Below are 25282 nucleotides of genomic sequence, written 5' to 3' on the forward strand. Positions count from 1 at the left end.
AGCCAATGAGTGTGGGCGTCGCGTCTGGAAATGTGCAGATCTATGATCTACTGTATACAGTAGATCGGCAATTTTCTTCCAAAAGTGCCTGTCACGGGGCAGCCCGTGCCCTATTACACATATACACTGAGGACAAGTGTACACAATGTACACTTCCAAGTACAATTTACAATTTAGGCATTTAGCAGACGCTCTTAATCCAGAGCGATTTACATTAAGCAAGAACAAAAAAGCATGCATGGGAATACATCACATAAAATGCATTTATCATGAAACATGCGTAAGCTAAGAACGTAACTAGAACATATCTATATAATGTCACTATACATATAAACTATACATATATACTATACTATGCTGTACATATATACTATGAAGTGCTATGACTACATATAATGCAATTATTGTGCTGTCTACAACTCTACATGACATGCTATAAGTATGTTTCAAATGCTAAGTCTAAAAAGTGCTGTCTAAGGGGGTAAGGTAAGTGCTATGGGCCATGATGGAGTCTGAAAAGGTGGGTTTTCAGACTACGGCGGAAGATCAGGAGTGATGCTGCAGTTCTGATTGCAAAGGGAAGTGCATTCCACAGTTTTGGGGCCAGAACTTAGAAGGGAGAAGAGTTTGGGACGTGTGGAGCGTTGTCCCGGCGTTTTTAGTGAGGGTACTTCCAGCTTCCCTGCGTTGGCATCTGAGTGCGCGGGAAGGTTTGTAGGGTTCAATCATGCTTGCAAGATATGGGGGAGCCATGCCTTTGGTTGCTTTAAATGCCAGCGTCAGAGTTTTGTGTTCTGTGCGGGCAGCGACCGGGAGCCAGTGCAGGGAGCGGAGCAGGGGGGAGACTTTTGGCTGGTTGAAGACCAAGCGAGCTGCGGCATTTTGGATCAGTTGGAGAGGCTTAAGTGCACATGCTGGTAGGCCAGTAAGGAGGGAGTTACAAGACTGTGGATTAGGAGCTGGGCTGATTCCTGGGTGAGGAACGGTCTAAATGTACTTGAAACCTTTTGAAATATTAAACTTTTTAAGCTTTTTGAAACTTTAAATTTAGGCTTGTATGAGGTACCAGCTGCTTGGAAGAGTTCAGGAATGGATGACATCAATTTGTTTTTTTAGATTGACCACACATGTTTAGTTTAGTTTAGTTTACACAGTAACTCTAGAGAGTGAACAGAATAGAACCACAAATACGGGTCCATTTCCTTCCTTTTGTACACTATCTGAGTCACAAATGGACTTAACACTGAGGATGTTACTGTGTACTGTCTGTGTAGAAGAAAACCAGGGAGAACACGAGAGAGAGAGAGAGAGAGAGAAGTGGGAAGGAAGGAAGGCGGCAGAATGAGAAAAAGATTATAGTGTAATAACCTAACCAGGTAACAATGCTGTATTGCTTGGCTCAATATCCTTCGGCTGAACCAACAGTAAATGAGGTTCAGTTTCTTAGTAACCATCTTTCATTGATCGCTTACACAGTGAGTCAGGCTCTGTGTTATCAAGTGAATAATGACAATGTCCAGACAGTGCAGAGGATACGGGTCACGCAATCTCACAACAACAAAGAAAACAGGGTTTAACCCATCTGCGGCCGTCTGCTGGACGCAGAGCCAACCGCAGACTGCCGAGCCGTTTGTAGTGTAAAATAAACTTAGCAAAGTAAACTTAGAAAGGTAGAAACATAAAACTTTAAAATATGTGACGCTGGTCGGTCAAGCAGTTTGCCCCAATCTCAGATCCTCTTCTAGATGACCTAAAGGCCCCTTAAAATCGCCGCGTTCATGAAAAATGAAGGGATGGGCACGTCTGGGGAGTTTTTTCTTGTGCGAGTGCACTTTCCCAACATTCCCCAAAGAGGAGGATGCCGTTAATGCTGAGCTTGCACTAAGCTCTGAGCTGTCAGCCTGTCATGCTGAGGCTCCCCTGTATTATGATTCCAAAATAGCCAAGCGGAACTGTAAAGGATTATTTCCCACATGTAGGTTGACTCCTTGGATTTCAACTGAAATAGTTAGGCTATACTGAAATCTCCACTCCAGAAAAAAAAAAGACTGCATGATGGAAGACTCCATACGGGGCAAAATACGCTGCTCGAAGGTTCCTTTTTCAGCCAACTGGTTGGTAAATAATTTCTAGAAGTGGCCTAGCCAGAGAATGTCAACAAAAATGATTTGTAATAGTTCTGTTCAAAAGAGGGCATATACAGTACCTATACTGTCGACCACTATATTTCCACACTCACTCCAGAGGGCCACAGTGCATATTACTGTCGTAGCAAAAATAGCTGATCTACAAGCTCAAAACGTGTCGTATTTTGAAAACCTGAATAATCTTTTGCTATTTTTTAATTGAAATCCTGTGTGAAGGAAGGGACATCCGCACACTGCCACTTGCTAGTTCAGAGCAATTTTATTGAGAAACGTTTCAGTCTTGCGACCTTCCTCAGGCTTAATTCAAGAATGGGCTGACATTGTCACTAAATACATTTCAGGAAGTGTAAACAACCAAACAAAATGTATGTAATTTATCCAAACAGATAACAGCTGTGAAGAACCTTGTCACGTGACTTGAAGGTGCAGTGTTTCTGTGAACATTCCTCATATATATCATTGAAAATAACAGTTTACAATAATACAGGGGAAAAATAATTATACATAAATGTCATGCCATACAACATACAAGGAAGACATACAGTAAAATAAGCAAATAAATGTCAAATATAAGATCCTACTCTGTCCGAAAGAGTGGAAAAGAATAAGAAAAAAAGAATAAAAACATTGCACCTAAAGTGCCTATAGTACCGGCTGGACAAGAAGTTCAGATCAACATTTTCTATAGCATAACATTCAATAGTAGTTCATCATTAAGCCCTTTGGGATGTAAGGTTTGTGAATCCAGAGTGTGGATCCAGTAGGCCTCACGTTGTTTTAAAAGGGCATCGTGGTTCTATAGCAATAAAGCGGAAAGTAGAGATGTCATGTTTAAGGTCATTGAAATACACTGCAACAGGGTATTCACGGTCGTTTCTTCTGATCGAACTCTTATGTTCACTCATTCTCTGTTTTAACTGTCGAGTAGTTTTGCCTATGTATGCTAAACCACAGGGACATTTGATCATATACACCACATGGGTTGACACACAAGTAATAATATTATTGATCTTGAACTTCTTGCCAGTATGAGGATTACCACACTGCGCACAATGACCACAAGGATAGTTTCCTTGTGGGAGTGGACTTAACAGGGTCTGTCTGAGTGAGACCTGGGGAGATTGAAAGTCAGAGTGTACAAGCTGGTCTTTTAGATTCTTACCCCGTTTAAAGGAGAATAGGGGTGGGTATTTGAGTAGTGTAGCCAATTCAGGGTCAGAAGTTAAAATATTCCAATTTTGTTTAAAAATAGCTTTTATTCTATGTGAATAAGGAGAATATGTGGTTACACATGTGACCGAAAACTTCTTCTCTTTTTTCTGAGTTGTTTTCAAAAGCTCAGAACGAGGTTTATTTAAAGCTAATGTGTACGCTTTATCAATACATTCAAGTGAATGACCTCTTTCAACAAACTTGGCTTTCATTAGTGCATTTCAATGACCTTAAACATGACATCTCTACTTTCCGCTTTATTGGTATAGAACAAGTCAAACTTCCAAGAAGAGGTGGTAACCACGATGACCTTTTAAAACAACGTGAGGCCTACTGGATCCACACTCTACAAACCTTACACCCCAAAGGGCTTAATGATGAACTACTATTGAATGTTATGGTATAGAAAATGTTGATCTGAACTCCAGCCGGTACTATAGGCACTTTAGGTGCAATGTTTTTATTATTTTTTTCTTATTCTTTTCCACTCTTTCGGACAGAGTAGGATCTTATTATTTGACATTTATTTGCTTATTTTACTGTATGTCTTCCTTGTATGTTGTATGGCATGACATTTATTATTTTTCCCCTGTATTATTGTAAACTGTTATTTTCAATGATATATATGAGGAATGTTCACAGAAACACTGCACCTTCAAGTCACGTGACAAGGTTCTTCACAGCTGTTATCTGTTTGGATAAATTACATGCATTTTGATTGGTTGTTTACACTTCCTGAAATGTATTTAGTGACAATGTCAGCCCATTCTTGAATTAAGCCTGAGGAAGGTCGCAAGACCGAAACGTTGCTCAATAAAATTGCTCTGAACTAGCAAGTGGCAGTGTGCGGATGTCCCTTCCTTCACATTGTATACTCTCTGTCATCATCGCACCTGCTCCAAATTGCCTGCCGGGTGTGCGGAAGTCTTCTCTCTATTAATTGAAATCCTTTTCTAGAAATGATTCACCAACCAACTGGCTAATAAAGCTGAAGCTTTGAACTGAGTATTTTGCCCATATGAAGAATTCATGCATGTAATTTAAAAGCGTTGTGTCACAAAACACAGAATGATCACCTCAGGAAGAAATTTTTGTTTTCCGCAGCTGTCGAAACACTCACTCATTCATGCAATTATCACGTCCCAGCTTGATGACTGTGCAACGGCAGTCCTCAACTCAATTGTTTTACTTAAGTAAAAGTACCAATACTGCAATTTAGAACTACTTCGTTACAAGTAAAAGTACGGAATTAGTATCGGCATCAAAATTTACTTATTATACTAAAAGTAAAAGTACTAATTGTGCAGAATGTGCCATTTCACAATGTGTACAAAATCTATTGAAAATAGCAGATCTACAAGCTCGCAATGCGTCGACTAAAACTGAGGCGAAAAATGTTCGTCGACTACCTTTTTTCACTGAGGAAAACGAAAAGGAAACTAAATGAAAACTAGAAAGAGGCAATTCTGGGAAATTGCAAAGTGTGGTTGCCTACATCGCACCCGTCGAAAATGGAATCGCTTTTGGCTCTGCGTTGATTAAGCCACCCTCGACATGTGATTCAGATTTGGGATGGATCGGACATTCCGTGCGTGAATTGTGGCATGTTTTGTCAAATAGGCCCCTCCCACTAACTTCGGAAGACGATTACGGCCGAACGATACAGAATATCTAAATTCTGACTGTGCTGTTTTAATCGGATAGGTCCGGAGATCATGTGTACCGATTTTTGTGAGATTTGGACAAAATCTGTAGGAGGAGGAGCAAAAAGTGTGTTTTGAACAAAATTCAAAATGGCGGGAAATCTATCTAGACGCAAATGGGCGGGGCCTATATGGGGAGATGCGTCATGACCCAAGGAATCCAGGGAAAAAATATTTTTGATTTTACGACCTACGGTTCAAGAGTTATACCCCAAAAGGTAAAGTTGGCTGTTATAGCGCCACCATGAGGCAGAACGTTATACTTCTAAGGTAATTAATTTTAGTAATTATTATGAATCTCTCCTCCAAGTCTTGTAAGTATACCCCTTACGGTCTCAGAGGAAAAAATACTTGAAAGTGAGTTTTTGCATTTTCCCATTCATGTCTATGGGGAAATTTAATGCACTAATTAATTCATATCAATTAAACTATCCAACAAATGTCTTATCCCAATACACGCACACGATTCCCGATGTAGCCCGTCGTTTTGACATATGGCTCGAGTGCGTGCGACAAAAACTGTGGGAGGTATAATGCGGCAAAATAAAGTTTATCTATAATAAAAAGAAGAACTAGAAAGAGGCAATTCTGGGAAATTGCAAAGTGTAGTTGCCCACATCGCACCCGTCGAAAATGGAATGGCTTTTGGCTCTGCGTTGATTAAGCCACCCTCGACATGTGATTCAGATTTGGGATGGATCGGACATTCCGTGCGTGAATTGTGGCGTGTTTTGTAAAGTAGGCCCCTCCCACTAACTTCGGAAGACGATTACGGCGGAACGATACAGAAGATCTAAATTCTGACTGTGCTGTTTTAATGGGATAGGTCCGGAGATCATGTGTACCGATTTGTGTGAAATTTGGACAAAATCTGTAGGAGGAGGAGCAAAAAGTGTGTTTTGAAAAAAAATCAAAATGGCGGGAAATCTATCTAGACGCAAATGGGCGTGGCCTATATGGGGAGATGCGTCATGACCCAAGGAATCCAGGGAAAAAAACTTTTTGATTTTACGACCTACGGTTCAAGAGTTATAGCCCAAAAGGTAAAGTTGGCTGTTATAGCGCCACCATGAGGCCGAACGATATACTTCTAAGGTAATTAATTTTAATAATTATGATGAATCTCTCCTCCAAGTCTTGTAAGTATAGCCCTTACGGTCTCAGAGGAAAAAATACTTGAAAGTGAGTTTTTGCATTTTCCCATTCATGTCTATGGGGAAATGCACTAATGCACTAATTAATTCATATCAATTAAATTATCCAACAAATGTCTTAGCAAAATACAAGCACACGATTCCCGATGTAGCCCGTCGTTTTGACATATGGCTCGAGTGCGTGCGACAAAAACTGTGGGAGGTATAATGCGTCAAAATAAACAGAGCACTAGAACAATAGTATAGTTGCCCTCAGGGCAACTACACTAACTAGAAAGAGGCAATTCTGGGAAATTGCAAAGTGTGGTTGCCCACATCGCACCCGTCGAAAATGGAATCGCTTTTGTCTCTGCGTTGATGAAACCACCCTCGACCTGTGATTCAAATTTGGGATGGATCGGACATTCCGTGCCTGAATTGTGGCGTTTTTGTAAAATAGGCCCCTCCCACTAACTTCGGAAGACGATTACGGCCGAACGATACAGAAGATCTAAATTCTGACTGTGCTGTTTTAATGGGATAGGTCCCGAGATCATGTGTACTGATTTTTGTGAGATTAGGTCAAAATCTGTAGGAAGAGGAGCAAAAAGTGTGTTTTGAACAAAATTCAAAATGGCGGGAAATCTATCTAGACGCAAATGGGCGTGGCCTATATGGGGAGATGTGTCATGACCCAAGGAATCCAGGGAAAAAATATTTTTTATTTTACGACCTACGGTTCAAGAGTTATACCCCAAAAGGTAAAGTTGGCTGTTATAGCGCCACCATGAGGCCGACCGATATACTTCTAAGGTAATTAATTTTAGTAATTATTATGAATCTCTCCTCCAAGTCTTGTATGTATAGCCCTTACGGTCTCAGAGGAAAAAATACTTGAAAGTGAGTTTTTGCATTTTCCCATTCATGTCTATGGGGAAATTTAATGCACTAATTAATTCATATCAATTAAACTATTCAACAAATGTCTTAGCAAAATACACGCACACGATTCCCGATGTAGCCCGTCGTTTTGACATATGGCTCGAGTGCGTGCGACAAAAACTGTGGGAGGTATAACGCGGCAAAATAAGTTTATCTATAATGAAAAGAATAAAAGGTCACTAAAACTAAAACAATAGTATGGTTGCCTTCAGGCAACCACACTAATAATAATAAAAGGTCACAAAAACAATAGTATGGTTGCCTTCAGGCAACCACACTAACTAAGCTATGATGACTAAAACTAAGACCATCATAGCTTAGTTTTATTTAGTTTCCATTTAGTTTTCCTCAGTGAAAAAAGGTAGTCGTCTTAGTTTTAGTCGACGAAAACAACACTGGTCCAGGGAAGACAACTTCTTGGAGGCCCAACCAGTTCAGTCCAATATAGGGAACAACAGGGCTTTGTTTTGCATAGTATGTTTAGCATAAGGAAAAACCTGGATTCTACTTTCATTTTGTAAAAAAAATCAATACATCCATGGTCAAATTCACACCCAAACCATACAAACAAGTATAAATTATTCAAATATCCATGCAGTCACCGTTGCTCTCATTCAGTTGAACCATTGAACTATACTAATGCATATCCAACTGGGAGTCTGTGAAGTTAATAACGTTGAACATCACTTCTCTATAATTATGGCACTTTGCTCTTATTTTAGCATTGCGAACTGAATGAATGAAGCTGTGTGGTTTCTTCACGGTGTAGTTGGTATTCTGGACTAGTGTTTCAGAAGTTTCTGTGCCCACAGTCATACAGGTTAACCCATTTTGGACTGACCAGATTCTAATTTCTTCTAAATCATGTTTTCAGAAAATGTGGTGGTGCTCAACCTTTTTCATGGCAAGGACCCCCAGAATTATCTGTATTTGGCCACAGACCCCCATCTGAAAATATGTTGTTCCCGGGAGGGACCCCCCAGAAGCAAAGATTTGAGTTAAAAACGTTCGCACTGAAAGAATATATATTCAAAGATTTGCGCCGTGCACATTTTCACTATTTTTCAAAAAAATAGCAGATCTACAAGCTTATAGCGCGGCACCTAGTGCCGCACTATGAGCTTGTAGATCTGCTATTTCTCAACAGCCAAAGAATAAAATGATGCTTAAAACACCAAAAGAGGGTTCCCGTCCAGAAGGGCTTAATATTCTCCTGCCGAGTGCCGGCTGCCTTGTCAATGTGGCAGGCTGACTGAGGCATGCACTCAAGCATCGCCAACGTAGCCCCGGAGAGTCACATTCACTTCCACTGGGCATTCATTTGGCACACAGTAAGTGTAGTACCGCAAGTGTATGCCAAGTCTCTCCTATATCCAAGTCCTTTGGCCTGCATTCTTTTAGTAGAAGAAATTGAGTAAACTCTGTGTCGTTAGAGCGACATCAGCATCCATCACGTTGATGCGTGAAGAAGATAATAACGCCGGGTGCAGGAGCCGGGTTAGCGTGTGCCAACGCAAGGTGTGGCGAACATCAGACCCAAGGACGTGCAGAGGAGCAGGGGCTGAAATCTCCTAAGAGGGCACTTTTGGACAAAAATAGCAAAAAATAGCAGATCTACAAGCTCACAACGCTATTTTCGGGCCAGCACTCTTTAGCTAGTGGAGATGCAGTGTACGACATGGATTTCTAAACAAATTAGTTGTTCAAGTTCAGGAGACTTCGGGAAAGAAAAGCAATTCTCCTGAATCCTGCCTTCCGGTATGGCATGGGAAGGAGAGGAGGGGCATTTTGCATTTCTTCCACCATACAGTATAGTAAATGCTGCATTCGTGGTCTGGAGAGGGCAGTTGTTTTACAGACGGGTAAAAAGGACAGGGGCTGAAGAAGCCCCCTTTGATGTCTATGTGTGGATCAGACCAGCAATTCAGACAGAGAGGGAGAGAGAGAGAAAGCTAGAACCTACCACTATGAGGTTCCACATGCGGGCGGCCTCGGCCACCAGCGTGGACACGGAGCTGCAGCCCGGCATCAGGACAATCTTAATGGGATCCGTGTACAGGAGGTCATACAGGAGTTTGGTGGCTTCGCCTGGATCACACTGGAGAGAGAGAGGGAGAGAGAGAGAGAGAGAGAGAGAGAGAGAGAGAGAGAGAGGAGATAGAGAACGTTTATTTGCATGTCCCAAATTGGGCTATTCATGTTACAGCAGGTAAAAATAAAAAAAATCTCTAAAAAACACAGTAAACTAAAAAACAGGAACAGACAAATACATACAGTACATCCTTATGTAGTCACAAGATCCAGATTAGATAACAACAGATTCAATAAAGTGCAACCTACAATAAAGTGCAAACTATACCACACCATCCTGCTACAGCAGCAGCGCTGGGGGGGGGGGGGGGGGTAAGCAAGAGCGATCAAATTATGGAGGTACAGGCGTCTCTTACTGTACATCACTAAAATGGTTCACAAACGTGGAAGGTCAAATGCACTGTGTGTGTGCCGGACAGAAAGAGAGAGAGAGAGTCAGCAGTGGTTTGTTCACGTCGGGGCAACACACAAACAGCCTGAGAGAGTCAGTGCGACAAGGTGAGAGTGAGACACGTCTCAGTGCGACAAGGTGAGAGTGAGACACGTCTCAGTGCGACAAGGTGAGAGTGAGACACGTCTCAGTCAGGGGGGCAGTCAGACAGATATTTTGTGAAGCCTGAAACTCCTGAAAGTTCATATAATGGCCTGTTGTGGCGCTGTCATTGGACCCAGAAAAACCCATAGCCCCATAGAAGTCCATGTATTTGGGCCCAACTTCACCTAGACTGTATTACCTTAATAAACATGGTCATGAATACTTTCTGCTTCCAGTCACTAGTTTAAAGTCTCATTTCTAATGTCATAATATTCTTTTTGGAAAATTATGGTCCCATTTATAAAAAAAATGACCATAAAGTCGCGCATGTTCTGAGGGGCGTGGCTACCGTTACAGTCTATGATCGGGATTCCCCTCCCACTCGAGTCAAAATAAAAACCAACGGAGAAGAAGGGGGGAAGTCCCGCCTCGTGTCTGGGCCAGCCAATGGCCAGCTGGGCCAAAACGGAGCCAGCCAATGGCCAGCTGGGCCCAAACGGATCTAGAAAGATGGCGACTTACAGTGCAGGAATAACAGGCTTCATTTTACGTCCATGTTAGACCCGGGGAACGCTTTGTCCATATTTTTTTACAGTCTATGGTCTCAGTGCGACAAGGTGAAAGTGAGACACGTCTCAAGGACACCCAGATGGGATCGTGTCTCCTGAGAGGGGGGAGGGGGGAGGGGCAACATTCATCTATGTTGACGTTGGGGAAAAACATTTACCCACTAGGTGAGGCTCTATTGTCTTTAGAGTCAACGCCTATAACGCATGGCATTGGGGCTATTTTTATTCTCAGCTTACACTCAATGAAAAATCAATAAGCAATTTAAATGATAATGGTGTGGGAAGGGTGATCATTGATCCTGCGGTTGAGAGGGGGTCAGTGGACACAGTACGGGACCACAGAATGGACTTGGATATAGACGTTTTTGGTACAGTGGCAAAGAACAAAAAAACGAAAAACTAATGAGCATGGATTTTGATTCGACGACGCTTATGCAAATGTCATTGTGCTCTACACTACATGACCAATACTTATTCTGGCAGGATATAAGAAACGGTTCCCCCTCCCCCACAAATCTTAAGTAATGAGACAAATCAGTACAAATCTACATTCATATACATCACGCTGACACCATGAGACGCACAAAAGGACAATTAACATTGCGAGCCACCAATTAACTTGCAGTGTGAAATGAGCGTGACTGATTCGTGGTGGTGAGTGAGGATTCTATAGCTCATCTTGGCAGGGAGATGAATGGAGGAGAAAGAAGGGGAACCCAAAGATCCAGCACTATCGCTTCAGTTCAGCCCACACTGGGTTGTCTGACCGACGTGTTTGGGGATTTGCGAGCCCGCTGGTGAGCCAGACTCCCCAGGGGGGCTGTTAGTAACATACTGCAGGCTCCACAACCTCACCCCCCGCCCCCCCCCCCAACCCACCCCCCCCTAGCTCTGTTCGTGCCATTTACTCCCATCTTGCACTTTGTAAAGTCGCTCTGGCTAGGAGCATCGGCTCAATGCCTAAATTGTAAAAATCGTAAATTGTTCCTGGCACACTCAGGGGATGCAGCTGAGCATGCAGCTGGTTTCCTATGTGTCACATGTATTATAAAAGTATAGCATGCACACAAGCATGGGATGGATACAGTGTTGATTTCGTCGACTAAAGCTAAGACGAAAAATGTTCTAAAAACGACCTTTTTTCACTGATGAAAACTTAAATGGAAACTAAATGAAAACTAAGCTATGATGACTAAAACTAAGACTAAATATACTGACAATTTCGTCAACAAAAATGTTAGGAAGGGACTAGTGGACAAGAGATCCAGTACAAGTCATTTTACAATTAGTTGCATGCTGAAAATAACCGATCGGCTAGTGTAAAATCAGTCATTACGACGGCATCATACATTTAGGTCGACTAAATCTACAATTGATTTAGTTGACTAAAATGTATTTTGACTAAAACATTCCAGGTGACTAAAATGTGACTGAAACTAAATGAACACTATTGAAGAGACTAATGACAAACTAAAATCGCTGCCAAAAACACTGGATGGATAGAGACACGGACAGACGGCCATATGGACATAAATTGATTGATTGGTTGATTGATTTATGGATAAAGAGATATATAGAGATGATTGATTGATAACGTTTGATAACATTTTCTAACACTTGTGCTTCCTGGCGGACTCGTGTCCTGAGATGCATTTTTGTAAACGACTGTTACCTGTTGAAATGTCAATGATGACAGAGAAGATAAGCAGCGTTTGAGCCATACAAGGAATGCCAGTCATAAGAATTGCAGCGGGGACCTTGAATATGAGTCTGTAAATACAAGTTTTGAGTGTCCCTCAAGATAAAAACTGTACACAGCATACTCTAATAATGAAATAATATGTGCTGTACAATAATACAGAAAATATGGAAAGTTTTGTTCTAGCGTTAAATAAATAAAGTTCGGAAAAATAAGCAAGACGAGGGCGCTCTGGGAAATTACTGGTTTCGTTGAATTCTAAAGCCTAATTTATACTATAGTTTTGTACAATGTAGTTTTTCAAGCTAACAATGCATCAAGTATGAATCAAGCACAATAAAAGCCCTGCTGATTTCCACTGGCTCACAAAATTCAACCCATCAGTAAACACAACACAACACAACACAAGGGAAAGAATCATGAAGGTTAACTCAAAACCCATTCATAAAACATAAAGGTGGTGCTATGATGATATCAGTTATTACTCTCTCCCACGTTTTAATGATATTATGTTAGGACCAGCGAGCGCTAGTGGGGGAGTTGGAGTACACATATGCTTGTCCTCTTGCTCCTCTCCACTCCTGGATCAAACGATTTAAATTGTAAACAAAAACCCTGACAGTAATCCAGAGCGCTATGCGTGGTAACGGACTCATTGATTTAGCTCCCAACACTTGGGGGAAATCACTGCCACCGTCCCACGCATTCCAATGAGATGCACGGCCACAATGTATCCGTCTCGGTTTCTATACGTCGCCTCCTCGTCCTCCCACACCACCCCGTCCTTCGGGGACGGGTCTTCAAAATTAACGACCATGTTCGCATGCATGGCGAAAGATATTTAATCCGTTCTGTACGGGAACCCCTGTTGGTGTTTTAAAGCATTATGTCATGCTTTAGCTGTTGAAAAATAGCAGATTTACAAGCTCGTAGCGCGGCACCGAGTACCACGCTATGAGCTATTTTTGAAAAATCGTGAAAATGTGGCCCAAATGTTTGAATATATTCTTTCAGAGCGAACGTTTTTTTTTAACTCAAATCTTTGCTTCTGGGGGAGGTCTCTGGAACAACATATTTTCAGATGGGTGTCGGCGGCCAATTACATATATTTTGAGAACCACTGACATAGAAACATTTTCAGAAAACTGTCATGATTTAGAAGACATTCGTAGAATCAATGGCAGGTCTAAATGGGTTAATGAGTGTATCTGCACGATCACGGGGCAAAGGTATGGGGGTATATAAACTAGATTCACTATCGTAGCAAGCGAGACATTTTCTGGTTGGTTTGCCTCCTGATGACACAGGCATTTCTTTTCCCCGCTCTTGGCAAAAAGGTGTCTGTGGTGCTGAATGGTAATTGGGCGGTTAGATCCATCAGTATGTATTTACGCCTGTCCTCTCATCCTGCAGTTTGCCCCTGCACGGCAGAGACTACTAGTCTGTGGTCATGTAAGGGCCTGTGATAGATGGCATGCTCTGACCGTGCACTTTCATTGACATTTTGGGCTGACCGCGTTCCAATGCAGCTTTCTCATATAATATCTCATATACCTCCTCCCCCGCAACGCCGTCCATCTGTTCCCGCGGCGTTGGCGCCGACGATAGTATAAGAGGTGCACGATCCTTTTCCCTTTCTCCATGCATGCATCGAGGAGCCAAAAATCAGTTTTGTTTGAACTGCAGTCGTCTTGGTTACTGTTGTCATGCCAACCTCTACAGTCAGTACACCCCCCCCCCCCATTTCCCATGTCTTTTGAAACAGGGTTCCACATGTAGGTTCGGACCTACGTATATATCACGGCAATAGATAGTATTTTAGACAGACTTATAGCTCGTTACGTACAGCACTAGAATTGCATTGTATGTAGTCATAGCACTTTATAGTACACATGTATATTGTGTAATATATAAGATAGTATAGTATGTATAGCTGAAATAGATACTCCACTGTTACGTTCTTAGTTTATACATGATTCATGATAACTACTTTTTATTTTATATATGTATGCCATGCTTTAGTTTTTGCTTAATGTAAGTCGCTCTGGATCAAGAGCGTCTGCTAAATGCCTAAATTGTAAATTGGCAATGCTTTAAAAAAAAGAAAGAACATTAACCCTTTACATACAGTGGGGTGTCGTACATCGACACGGAGTGCGTGATCACAGGGATGCCATTAGAAAGGAGAGAGAGAGAGAGAGAGAGAGAGAGAGAGAGAGAGGGAGGGAGGGGGACCAATAAAGAAAGAATGAGGGAGGGAGGGGGCGAGAGTGCGAGCAGCAACAGAGTGAAGGAGAGAGAGAGAGTGTGTGTGTGTGTGTGTGTGTTGGGGGGGGACGACGACAGAAAAATGAAGCAGCCAGGACCTGGGTGACTCTGACCCATGCAGGAGTCAGAGCAAATGGAAATGGAAGGACCGTGAGAATTGATGAGGTGACCACTACACCAGACAGCCCATGCAGCCATTACACCAGAGGATTACGCTTGAATGTATAGCCTACTGTATATACTGTACACATCACAAGCCTGCAACTTCAGCACATATATGGAAACATGCAATTAACATTTCTCTGGGGGCCATAACCTAGCTTGTTTATGGCCATATGCTTGCTTGCTCTCTCTCTCTCTCTCTCTCTCTCTCTCCTGTGTTTTCTTTATTCTTTTTGTGATTATATATCTGGTCATGTAGTTAAGATCCTGGTTTTGACCTGTACTATCCAGCAGTGTGCAATAAAGGACCTTTTAAAATCAAATCTCTCTATCTCTCTCTCTCACCCTTTAATTACAAGCACAAAGGCACAGCTCATTATTCTAATTGCCCTTTACCCAAATGTACTATAACCTAAACATGTAATTAAACTGTAGCCTGCAGTCAAGATAACTCCAGAGACACTTTTAATAGTCGGTATCTAACACACAGGTCTGCATGTATACGTCTTCCCACCACTAATGACAAAGTGGTGAATGATTGATGATCTCTAATATATAGCGTGGAAGTTGAGCTGGTTTGAATATATTAACCCATTTTGGGCGGGAACCCCCTTTTGGTGTTTTAAGCATTATGTTGTACTTTAGCCATTGAAAAATAGCAGATCTGCAAGCTCATAGTGCGGCACCGAGTGCTTGTAGGTGTGCTATTTTTTTTAAATCGTGAAAATGTGGGCGCAAATCTTTAAATATATATTCTTTCAGAGCCAAAGTATCAACTCAAATATTTGCTTCTGGGGGGGGGGGGGTCCCTGGAACAACAGATTTTCAGATGGGGGTCGGTGGCCAATTACATTACTTTTTTTTGGGGGGGGGGGGGGTCCTTGACATGAAAATGTTTGAGAACGACTGACATAGAAACATAGGGGTTTTTCAGAAAACAGTCAGGATTTCAGAAGACATTTTGTATAGAATCTTTTCCCCGGGTCTGAACGGGTTAAATACTCACCATGCTGTCATAGTGAATGAGCTCCAGCTGGTAGTCGGGCAGGATGTCCGTCCTCTTGTTGACCAGGTCCAGGGCCATCTGGGCCGAGGGGAGGCAGGCCTGCCCGCCGGGCCAGCCGCCGCTCATGGGGAACAGAGCTCCGATGTAGAGCTTCTTCTTGCCTAGAGCCGAGGAGCAGGAGCAGGACAGGAGCAAAGTCAGCGTGGCGAGGATGAATGAACGGCTGAGGATGGAAGAGGATCGGAGGCGGTGGTGGTGGAGGTCTCCTCGTAGAGTCTGGCTGCAGGGATGAGCCATGGTTGGTGGTTAAGAGGTCTCAGGCTTTTCAGACAATGAGTTTAAATATCAGACGGGGTCGAGGAGGAGGACAGTGTGGAGTGATAGGCTAGGCTATACTCCTATGCAGCCGTTGCAACTTTCTTCTGCGATGTCAAGTGTGCAGAGTTGTTGGTTTCATGGACTGCATGTGCATCGCCTTGCTTTACATCCGAGTCCATGAGATGAGAACATCTTTACAATAGTCTTTTTTTTTTACTGATGGGTAAGGCTATATGTCGCGTTACTTTATTTCTGCCTGGTGCAAATCCTAACTCAAAAGGTTTAAAAATCAGTTCAGTTTAGTCATGCTAAAAACAAAGTCATGGTAAAAGGTGGTACAGTATAGCCTAATATAATTTTCTTTGGCCCACGTGTTGAATTATACGACTGTGAAACTCTGAACGGCAAGAGGAAGAAACTATTGCAATCTGAGCTGGGTTTTCTGGCCAATGATCCCCGCGCTGCAGTCCCCACACGCTTAACACAATCAATAAACGGTCGGAGGAGAAGCCACGTAATCAACGGAGACAGATGGGGTCAATGATAATGGAGGACGGCTGGACTTGATGTGTCCTAATTGAACTTGCCACTTCGATTAATAAAAAAGGACGCTCGAAGGGACCCAAGGTATGGTCTATAATTTGCAACCGATTCTTTGCCGTGGCAACCTTATTGGCGCTGTCCAGGTGCTGAATTAGTCTAGTTGAGCTCCTTTCAAATTAAACTTTGGTATTTTAAACCGAGACAAAGCAGAGCGTGGTGATAAATAATTACCCCTCGGGTCTTTATAAAACATCAAAAAGGCGGATTACGATTTATTTCCGCAGACAAATTTAACAGGTAGGAATCTATGCGTTTGATATCGGTATGTCTGTCAGGTCTCCTCCTTGCTTATTCATCCGCCTGTACATACTCACGGCTCTCTCTCTCTCTCTCTCTTGGAAGATGTTGCGCTACAAAAGGATCGCAGGTTGCATGTCTTATAGGATCGCGACAGACAGACAGACAGTGCATGCATGCATCCGTCCGTATAGCCTACATATGTCACCTCTGTTTTGAACGCTTCACGTGCACCGTTTAGGTCAACATATAAGTCTTTTAACGACGACGTGCGAGCATGGAAATCGCAGGTAAAACGTGTCTTTAAAAAACAAAACAAAGTGTCTTTGCTCTGGTATTCCTGTGATCCGTATATAATATATACAGCCTTCAGCGCGGAAAGAACAGAAGAAACGACGACTGCATTGTTAAGAGCACGGCCGGTCTCTGTGCATTATATTTGTCGTTGACTGCAGCAGAGTGTGAGAGAAATAGAGTGTGCCAGGTTTACAGAGGGAGCGAGAGAGAGAGAGAGAGTGAGTGGGCGAGAGAAGGTAGAGGGAGGAGGAGGAGGGGGGGGTGCATGTGGTGTGAGTGAGGGGGGAGATGCGAGGAGTGTGCGTGCGTGCGTGTGCATGCGTGTGAGAGTGTGTGCGTGCATGTGTGCGTTGTGTGCATGAGCGCATGTGTGTGTGTGCGCGTTGTGTGTGTATGTGGGGGAGGGGGGGGGCATTCTAACACTCTCCGTTTCACAATCCACTTTGAATTTGCATCCCTTAACACAGCCTGGCTCATTTATTCTCCTCCTCCTCCTCTCTGCTTTTATACACAATTTTCAACCTTGAACAAGCCTTTTGCTTTTTTTCTGCTTTTTCTCTCACTCTCTTTCTGTATATATTTTGATACATTGCCTAGATTTTTGTATATCTCTCTCATAAATAATTAATGATGATTCTGAACCGAGGAGCACACATAGCTATACACCACTATGGTCCTCATCATCTGACGTTCTCCTCTTTGAGTGGTAGTGCATCGTGTTCGTCAGAGGATTTGCCTTCCCGAGTCCAAAGCCCTGAGTTTTATTCATTTCGATCTGTCCTGCCACGAATTATGAAACGATTTCATTTTTCAAACGGGGAGAAATGCAGATATACCAAACCCCGCTGAGTCTGAGTCATATAATAATTAATGTTCTGTTTCCCGCATACAAGCATGCTTCTATACTTCTATACTAAAAACAGCATCATAAAACTGTCTACTATAGACATACCTTCCAGACATACTAAGCAACTTCACATGTATGCATGGCGTGCGTGTGTGTGTGCGTGTGTGTGTGTGTGTGTGTGTGTGTGCGTACTAATGTCCTGGTGTGTGCGTGCGTACATGCGTGCGTGAGTGTGTGTGTACGTACGTGTGTGAGTGCCTGCACCTATATTTGAGAATTGTTACATTGAGTCCATGTTTAATAATGTATTGTGCACTGATGGGCAGACAGACACCAATGCCTTTGTCTCCCTCTCCGTCTCTCTCAGTCTCTCTCAGTCTCTCTCTGTCTCTCTCTGTCTCTCTCTCTGTCTCTCTCAGTCTGTCTCTCTCTGTCTCTCTCAGTCTGTCTCTCTCTCTTTCTCTCTCTCCCTGTCTCCCTGTCTCTCTCTCTGTCTCCCTCTGTCTGTCTCTCTCTCACTCTCTCTCTCATCTATCCTACGGTACAGTAACTGCTGTAGTTTCTGTTAACCTTCTCTCTTCAACATGCTGTCAATCCCTTTCAAGTGCTTCAATCTCCTCTCTTCTCCTCTCCTCTCCATGTTTCCAGGCACAGGACTCCACTTGACTCACTTGTGTTTTGCCACCCTCTCTCTCTCTCTCTCGTCTCCGGTGGGGCGATGTGTATCTCTCCATCTATCTGTTTGGCTATCTCTCTCTCTCTCTCCATCTATATGTTTGGCTCTCTCTCTCTCTCTCTCTCTCTCTCTCTCTCTCAGAATAAAGCCTGTCTACGACTCTACGCGCTGCATGGAGGAATGAGGCGGCATGTGTCTGCAGCCTCCCCCAGTGCTCAGCTCAGCTGTGCCTCATTACTTTAACGAGCCCCTCGTCGCTACATACACACCTGCACGCATGCGCACGCACGTGTCACGCACGCACGCACGCACGCACGCACGCACATTTGAGAGCTTGTACTTGTATAGGTTATGCAAAATGTGTAGTCTAAAACGATATGAGAGTAAACACACACCCCTACGAGGGCTTCTGTTCGGTACAGTTTTGAACGTCGTAAGACGTGCTTCCTTGTTCAGTGGAACTGAACTAACTCTGCGGGAAGCTGGTATGCCATTTTCCGGGGTTTTAAATAATGAGCTCATTTTGTAAGTGGAGCACTCTGAAGTGGCTGGTAAAATGGGAAATTGCTGTGGTAGACTCTTCTCTCCCCCCTCTCTCTCTCTCTCCCCCCCCCCCTCTCTCTCTCTCTCTCTCTCTCCGTTGTCTTTATTTCCCTGTGTCTCTTTCCCCCTGCATCTCTCATCAAGTCCTATTTTTCTATATTTGCCCAAGCAGTAAAGCCCATGGGGCCGAGCTTCCTCTACTACACAATATAACATAACATAAGACAACGCTATTCTTTCCCTCCTCTATACACGTGTGGTTCAGTTCCCCTGCAACACAGCTGCTGCCTGGAGCTTTGTTCTATATACCATAATGTGTTGCTCCTCTATAAAACCTCTCTCCATCCCACTATACCATTGAAATAGCAGGTTTTTCAGTTGCTTCGTATTGATATTCTGTGCATTCAATTCTTATTTTAAACTTGGTGTCAGCATGGTGACTGGGCATATCATGTTTGTTTTTAGTTTTTTCCAAAAATGATGTTTTAGCCAATTTAACATAAACCAGGCGGAACAAGGCAGAAAGAGCCTGCTGGTTTAGTCAGTCAGGGACCAATCAGAAGGCTGACAGAGGGTGAATTGCCCTCTCTCAAGACCATGCATGCAACATTATCTATGGTGAAAGTAATGCAAATGCCACTCCTTTCCTTTCCTTTCCTTTCCATGCCATGCCGTTATATAGGCAGCATTCGGGATAATTGCTTTTTTTCCCTGAAGTCTCCTGAACTTGAACGCAGCATTTTGCATTGAACACATGTGTATTTAGAAATCCATGTCGTACACCGCATCTCCACTAGCTAAAGAGTGCTGGGTTGCGCCCTGAAAATAGCTGATCTACAGGCTCTCAACGCGTCACAGAACGACACGTTGAGAGCTTGTAGATCTGCTATTTTTTGTCCAAAAGTGCACCTCTTACGGCATTTCAGCCCCTGCCCCTCTAACACAACATCCCTCCCTACAGCTACCCTGTTCACTTACAAAGCACTACTACACTACTACAAAGCTAACCCCTGTATTTGACAAAGCTGCTAGAACTCAATACCTCAAGTTATGGTACCAGATCTCAAGATAGGCTTTTGTTGAAGGTACCAAAAACCTCTTCTAAACTGGGAGATACTGCCTTCAGGGTGCATGCTCCACGTCTATGGAATATCTGTCAAGACAAGTTGAAGCTGGATGTCCTTGTTTCATATGCTATTTTTAAAAGATTCTTTAACTGACCTCACACTAGAAGAAGGCGTATATGCACCTGCTTTTTGGAATATGTGTTTTTAAGATTCTGATTCTGTTTCTGTGTTCTGGTGTATGTGTGTATTATATCTTTTTGTATCGTGTGTTTGTCATGTATGTAAAATCATTGCTGAATAATTGTTCTTTGTTTGTATACAGCGGTGTTGGGAAAGTTAATTTATTTTATTAACTAGTTCAGTTCACAGTTCCGAAATTTAAAAAGGAACTAGTTCAATTCATAATTCAACATTTTGAACTAAAGTTCATGGTTCCAAAAAATAAACAAATTTTATTCTTTTTCGTTATTTTTTATAATTTTTTTTATTATTGCCACAGCCTATAGCCATTTGCGCACCAGCTGAGAGACAGGGATTTAGAGAATGCTGACAGGCACTCAAATGAGACGTTAACGTCCTGTAAGTAGATGTAGAAATAAAACTAGTGTTGACTAATCAATACAAGTGGCTCTTATTTTGATGCGGCAGTTTCTGCACAGGAAGTCATCTCACTTCAAACAAGCTACGATGGATGAGTTGTCAAAGTACTAGTCGCTAAACCACGTTAGCGACCATATTTACAATATGAAAACTGTCACTTAGACAATGACGGTAACACACACATGCAGGCAGCATTAGGTGAGTAATTCATTGTATATGTGTTGGACGTTCGTGGTTGTGCTAATGATAAACGGACAGGTGCTGTCGGGTACAACACTGGTATACAGGGCGCCATTGAAAAAGAGACCTTGGTCTCAATTGGATTCCCCTGAAATTAAGGTTTCAATCAAAAAACCACTCTCTGCACGTCCCTGCTCAGTCTATATATACCCTGTATAGCCCATGGTGTATAGCCCATGGTTACGGACACTCCCTCGGTACCAGGCCTGTCCACTATGGCCTCCTCATTAGCGCGACCGGCGCTGTAATGATTAATTCATGCAGCTCTCTGCGTTGATTCGACGGAGGTTAATTTGATGGGATTGGAATGCAAAGGAGGGTCGGTCCTGGATGTTTGCATTTCGTGCACATAGGCACGTACGTTCTCTTCTCTCCCCTTGTCTGTCAAAAAAATGAAATCCCGTCAGGGGTGGCTGCGTGGCGTCACATTGGTATGCAGGTCACAGCTAGGGGCCTCTGGGGGCTTTGACGATGAGGATGACAGAAAGTATGAAGAAGAAGTTGCTGGAAGGAGAGAGCTGACAGTTTGAGCAGTAGCTGTCTCCACACATGGAAGGAAAGGCCATATCGCCTGTGTTTAAGTATAGGCACTCTTTCATGGAGAGGAACGAAGAGACCCCGTGAATACTGTAGGAATCAGGATGAGACTGAATGACGGCAAAAATATAAACTATAATCTACAAAATCTGAATATAATAACCACTCTTAACCACTCAGGGCATTTCCATTCAGGGCATGTCATCATAATAGAGGCGAAATAGCTTACTGCAAAAATCGCAGCACACATTGTGAGCTTGTAGATTGGCTATTTTCCAGAGAGAAAATGAGTTTATATGAACTATACTAGTCTGGTCAGTATACATTAGCTGTACAGAAGTAGTTAATCAAGAGCCAGATTATGTCTCAGCACAATCACGCACGCACGCGACGCCACGCACGCACGCAAACAAGCATGCAGAGTTTGCAGACAATAAGATATGACAAAATGACGTCAGTTTCGTACACTATCACACGCGCACAGGTTGAGATAAGAAATGTCACGGTATATACAACAGACATTGGGCCGGGCCTGCATCATAAAGCCCGGGGCCGGCCAAAAGTCTCATTAGCTGGCCAAGCTCCACTTACCACCAAAGTGGGACACACATGCAATCTCGCACGGTTGTGAGCGACTGCCACCAGCTAACAAGCATTACTGATATGCCAACGGGAGGGGAATTAAGATAAAACCATATTCGCGGGACTGTGTCGCCGTCAGAAGGATGTTTTCTCAGGAAGTGGACATGCAGAGACCCCCCCCCCCACCCCACCCTCCGTCCCTGACTGACCCTGACATGGCGCCGTATGCTGACTGAGACGGACATCTGTTCGATGGCCAGCATCTTCAAACTCTCCCACTCCTCACAGCCCTGTTGCGGCCAGAGTTATGTTGTTCCAGGGACCCCCCAGAAGCAACGATTTGAGTAAAAACGTTCGCTCTGAAAAAATATATATTCAAAGATTTGAGCCACATTTTCACGATTTTTCAAAAATAGCAGACCTACAAGCTCGTAGCGCGCTATGAGCTTGTAGATCTGCTATTTTTCAATAGCTAAATGTTTAAAACACCAAAAAGAGGTTGTTCTCGCCCGAAATGGGTTAAGCAGTTTAGGACTGTTGGACCTCCAGGCCTCATCTGATATTCATGGGACGTCTGTCTTTGGCTCGGTTGTTCAGCCTTGGGCGGATCGTTGCCAAAATAAAGCTCGGGCTCCATAAAGTGAAGCTGGGATGAAAAGGAAAACATCCACAGCCCGGAGTTAGGATCATGGTCAAGTTAATAAACCATATTCATACAGTACATTTACTGAGTCATTTCAGTTACTGGACTATATACAAATAATAATACATTCTGGGAACGTCCCTTTTGCTGTTGTAAGCATTATGTCATACTTTAGCTATTGAAAAATAGCAGATCTACAAGCTCGTAGCGTGGCACTTTAGGTCTGCTATTTCTTTTTTTTATCGTGAAAATGTGTCGCAAATCTTTGAACAGAGCGAACATTTTTTGCTTCTGGGAGGGCTCCCTGGAACTACATACAGTATGTTCGGATGGGGGTCGGCAGCCAATTACATATAATTCTGGGGGTCCTTGACATGAAAATGTTTGAGAACGACCGATATAGAAACATGAGGTTTTTCAGAAAAGTGTCATTTGTAGAATCGTCCGCAGGTCTAAATGGGTTAATTCAACTACCTATCAACTGTAGCACAGCTAGTTAAAGGACCATTCCAGTGGTATAGCTCATTGCCTACAAACATATTTAACATTACTGCTGAATGATTTACCAAAGCCTACCATGATTAGATTTCCTCTGCAATCCACTTAGTAAAGTACATTACAGTATATCTCCACCAGGAATACAGGACCGAGGCCTGCCCTAATAATAATAACAGCAATGTCTGCAGTTTAATTTCTTTCAAAACAGAAGAATCGCTAGCACTCACAGAAATGTCCTTTAGGTACATTTTGTATCTAATTAGGCACGCTGAGTTAGGCTCCGCCGAAACGTGTTTGTATGCTGCTCATCCATGTCTAATTAAATAAAAGCTATACCTAAAGGACATTTCTCTGAAGTGTGCTGGTGATTCTGTGTTGAAAGAACTATTCTGCACCATGCACTCCATTAGACCTTCTGCAGGCGACGGAGAGAAAGGAACCAACGAGGAAAGGGGCCAACTTTAGGACAAGTTTATTAAGTATAGAGGGTTGAAGTGTTAGAGTTATGCTGTTTAATTTCCACCAATAGCAGATGAAAGAGTAGCAATGTAGCATGGTGTGTATTACTATAAATAGTTGTACATCATCTACTGTACTTTCACTTCCACCCTCTCTCTCTCTCTCTCTCTCTCTCTCTCTCTCTCTCTAATATACAGTATACATTAATTCGATACCTGTGTGACATTAACAATCACACCTCATGTCAATTGTTTTTTTAATCATCAGTCAATCAAAGTGTTTGAGATGTTATAAGATTGTAAGATTTAAAGACTTTCTTTAACCGTATACAGTATGTTCGAACAAGCATTATCTGAGCCCACATTGCGGTGAACATTGCGGTGAAAATAAGCTCTTCACCCATTAGAGAACTGGATTCAGATGATCTACTATTTATCTACTCCAACATTAAGAAAATGCTGAGATGGTACATTTGAAAGCTGTCAATGCAATATTATACAAATTCCTCATGGGATCCATTAATAAGACTGTTGGGAGTTTCCCCCAGAGGGCCTTCGAGAGAGAGAAAAAGAAAATCGAATATAGCTTAAGTAAATAATGCTCACAGCAGCTATAAAAGGCCTAACCCTCCTAACCCTAACCCTAACCCCTAACCCTCCCAACATATGATTCCTTCCTGGGTGCAACGACTATGGGATTAGTCAGTCTTATTTAGAAATGAAAATAAAATGACTGTTATTAACTATGCAATTTTGTTTAGAATAGTGGTCTATATTTATCCATTATATACAGTAATGTATATGTCATAATAATGTATTGAAAGTGGTGACTGCATGCATGGTCTGGTCCTTTTATATTGTTTGACAACATTTGAGTGTTTAAAATACTAGAACAGTGCCCGTTGGGAGGTGATCAGGTGTGATCAATCGGCTAATAAATCACAATGACCGCCAGGATTAATTCATCTATATTTATCGCGCATTGACAAGGTTTTTCCCCTTTCTGAATGTCGTTTTCACCAGAAAACGACATTCATTGCACCGATTTGGAGATAAAGGCCATTGAAAGCAGCACATAGAGTGCAAGTGGATGCGCGCGCATCTTCAAAATGGCCACGGCCACTTTCCCACTTAAACTGTGATGCTAACGTTTGGTTCCAAACTATCATCTAGCTGGGGACCCCCTGGAACTCCCTCAGGTACCCCTGGGAACCACTGCCCTATGGTGGTGTGGAACGTGTCAAATCTGAAGTCGGTTTGGCCAAACGGTTTCCGAGTTACGTGGATTACAGACGTACTGTACGTACTGTACACACATACAGAGACTTGATGCATTTATGAATAAGATGAACAGCATCCAGACGAAGTCCCCGAATATTTCTATTTTCTTAAAAGGTCAATGAATTCCCTCTGTCAGCCTAGCTGTTTGACAAAACGGGTCAAAACAGAGGCATGCCAAAACCTACACAGCCAAGCTTTATTTCCATATCAACACCATCTGGATCAAATTTGAATAAATCAATGAATAAAAAGGCCAAAAAATTATAAAAAAATAGACTCGCTCGACGACAGCGTGCTTTGGGGGCAGGAACCTGAATGAATCACCGGGGAGAGCTGCCGCGATTGGTCGCGTTATGTTGCCAAGTCACACCGGTGTGCGCTGTGATTG

General features: G+C 42.8%; 2 protein-coding genes across 2 annotated transcripts in view; both read right to left on the minus strand.

Moving 5' to 3' along the window:
• The window catches only part of LOC310862854 (gamma-aminobutyric acid type B receptor subunit 1-like), a gene marked incomplete at its 3' end in the record, with an annotated part of 67589 nt that extends 51981 nt beyond the window's left edge, over positions 1-15608 (minus strand). Inside the window, exons 1-2 of the mRNA XM_083770959.1 lie at positions 15468-15608; positions 9101-9235 (exon numbers count right to left, since the gene is read on the minus strand). Coding sequence (XP_083627085.1) covers positions 9101-9235; positions 15468-15593 — 261 coding nt within the window. The 5' untranslated portion in view covers positions 15594-15608. The remainder of the gene's footprint in view (positions 1-9100; positions 9236-15467) is intronic.
• Positions 15609-15664: 56 nt separating this feature from the next.
• LOC310865065 (gamma-aminobutyric acid type B receptor subunit 1-like) overlaps positions 15665-25282 on the minus strand; it is a gene marked incomplete at both ends in the record, with an annotated part of 50539 nt that continues 40921 nt past the window's right edge. Inside the window, one exon of the mRNA XM_083774046.1 lies at positions 15665-15747. Within this exon, the coding sequence (XP_083630172.1) occupies positions 15665-15747 (83 nt within the window). The remainder of the gene's footprint in view (positions 15748-25282) is intronic.

Source organism: Protomyctophum parallelum (genome assembly GCF_964188405.1).
Source record: "Protomyctophum parallelum genome assembly, chromosome: 1".
In the NCBI taxonomy this organism is placed as follows: domain Eukaryota; kingdom Metazoa; phylum Chordata; class Actinopteri; order Myctophiformes; family Myctophidae; genus Protomyctophum; species Protomyctophum parallelum.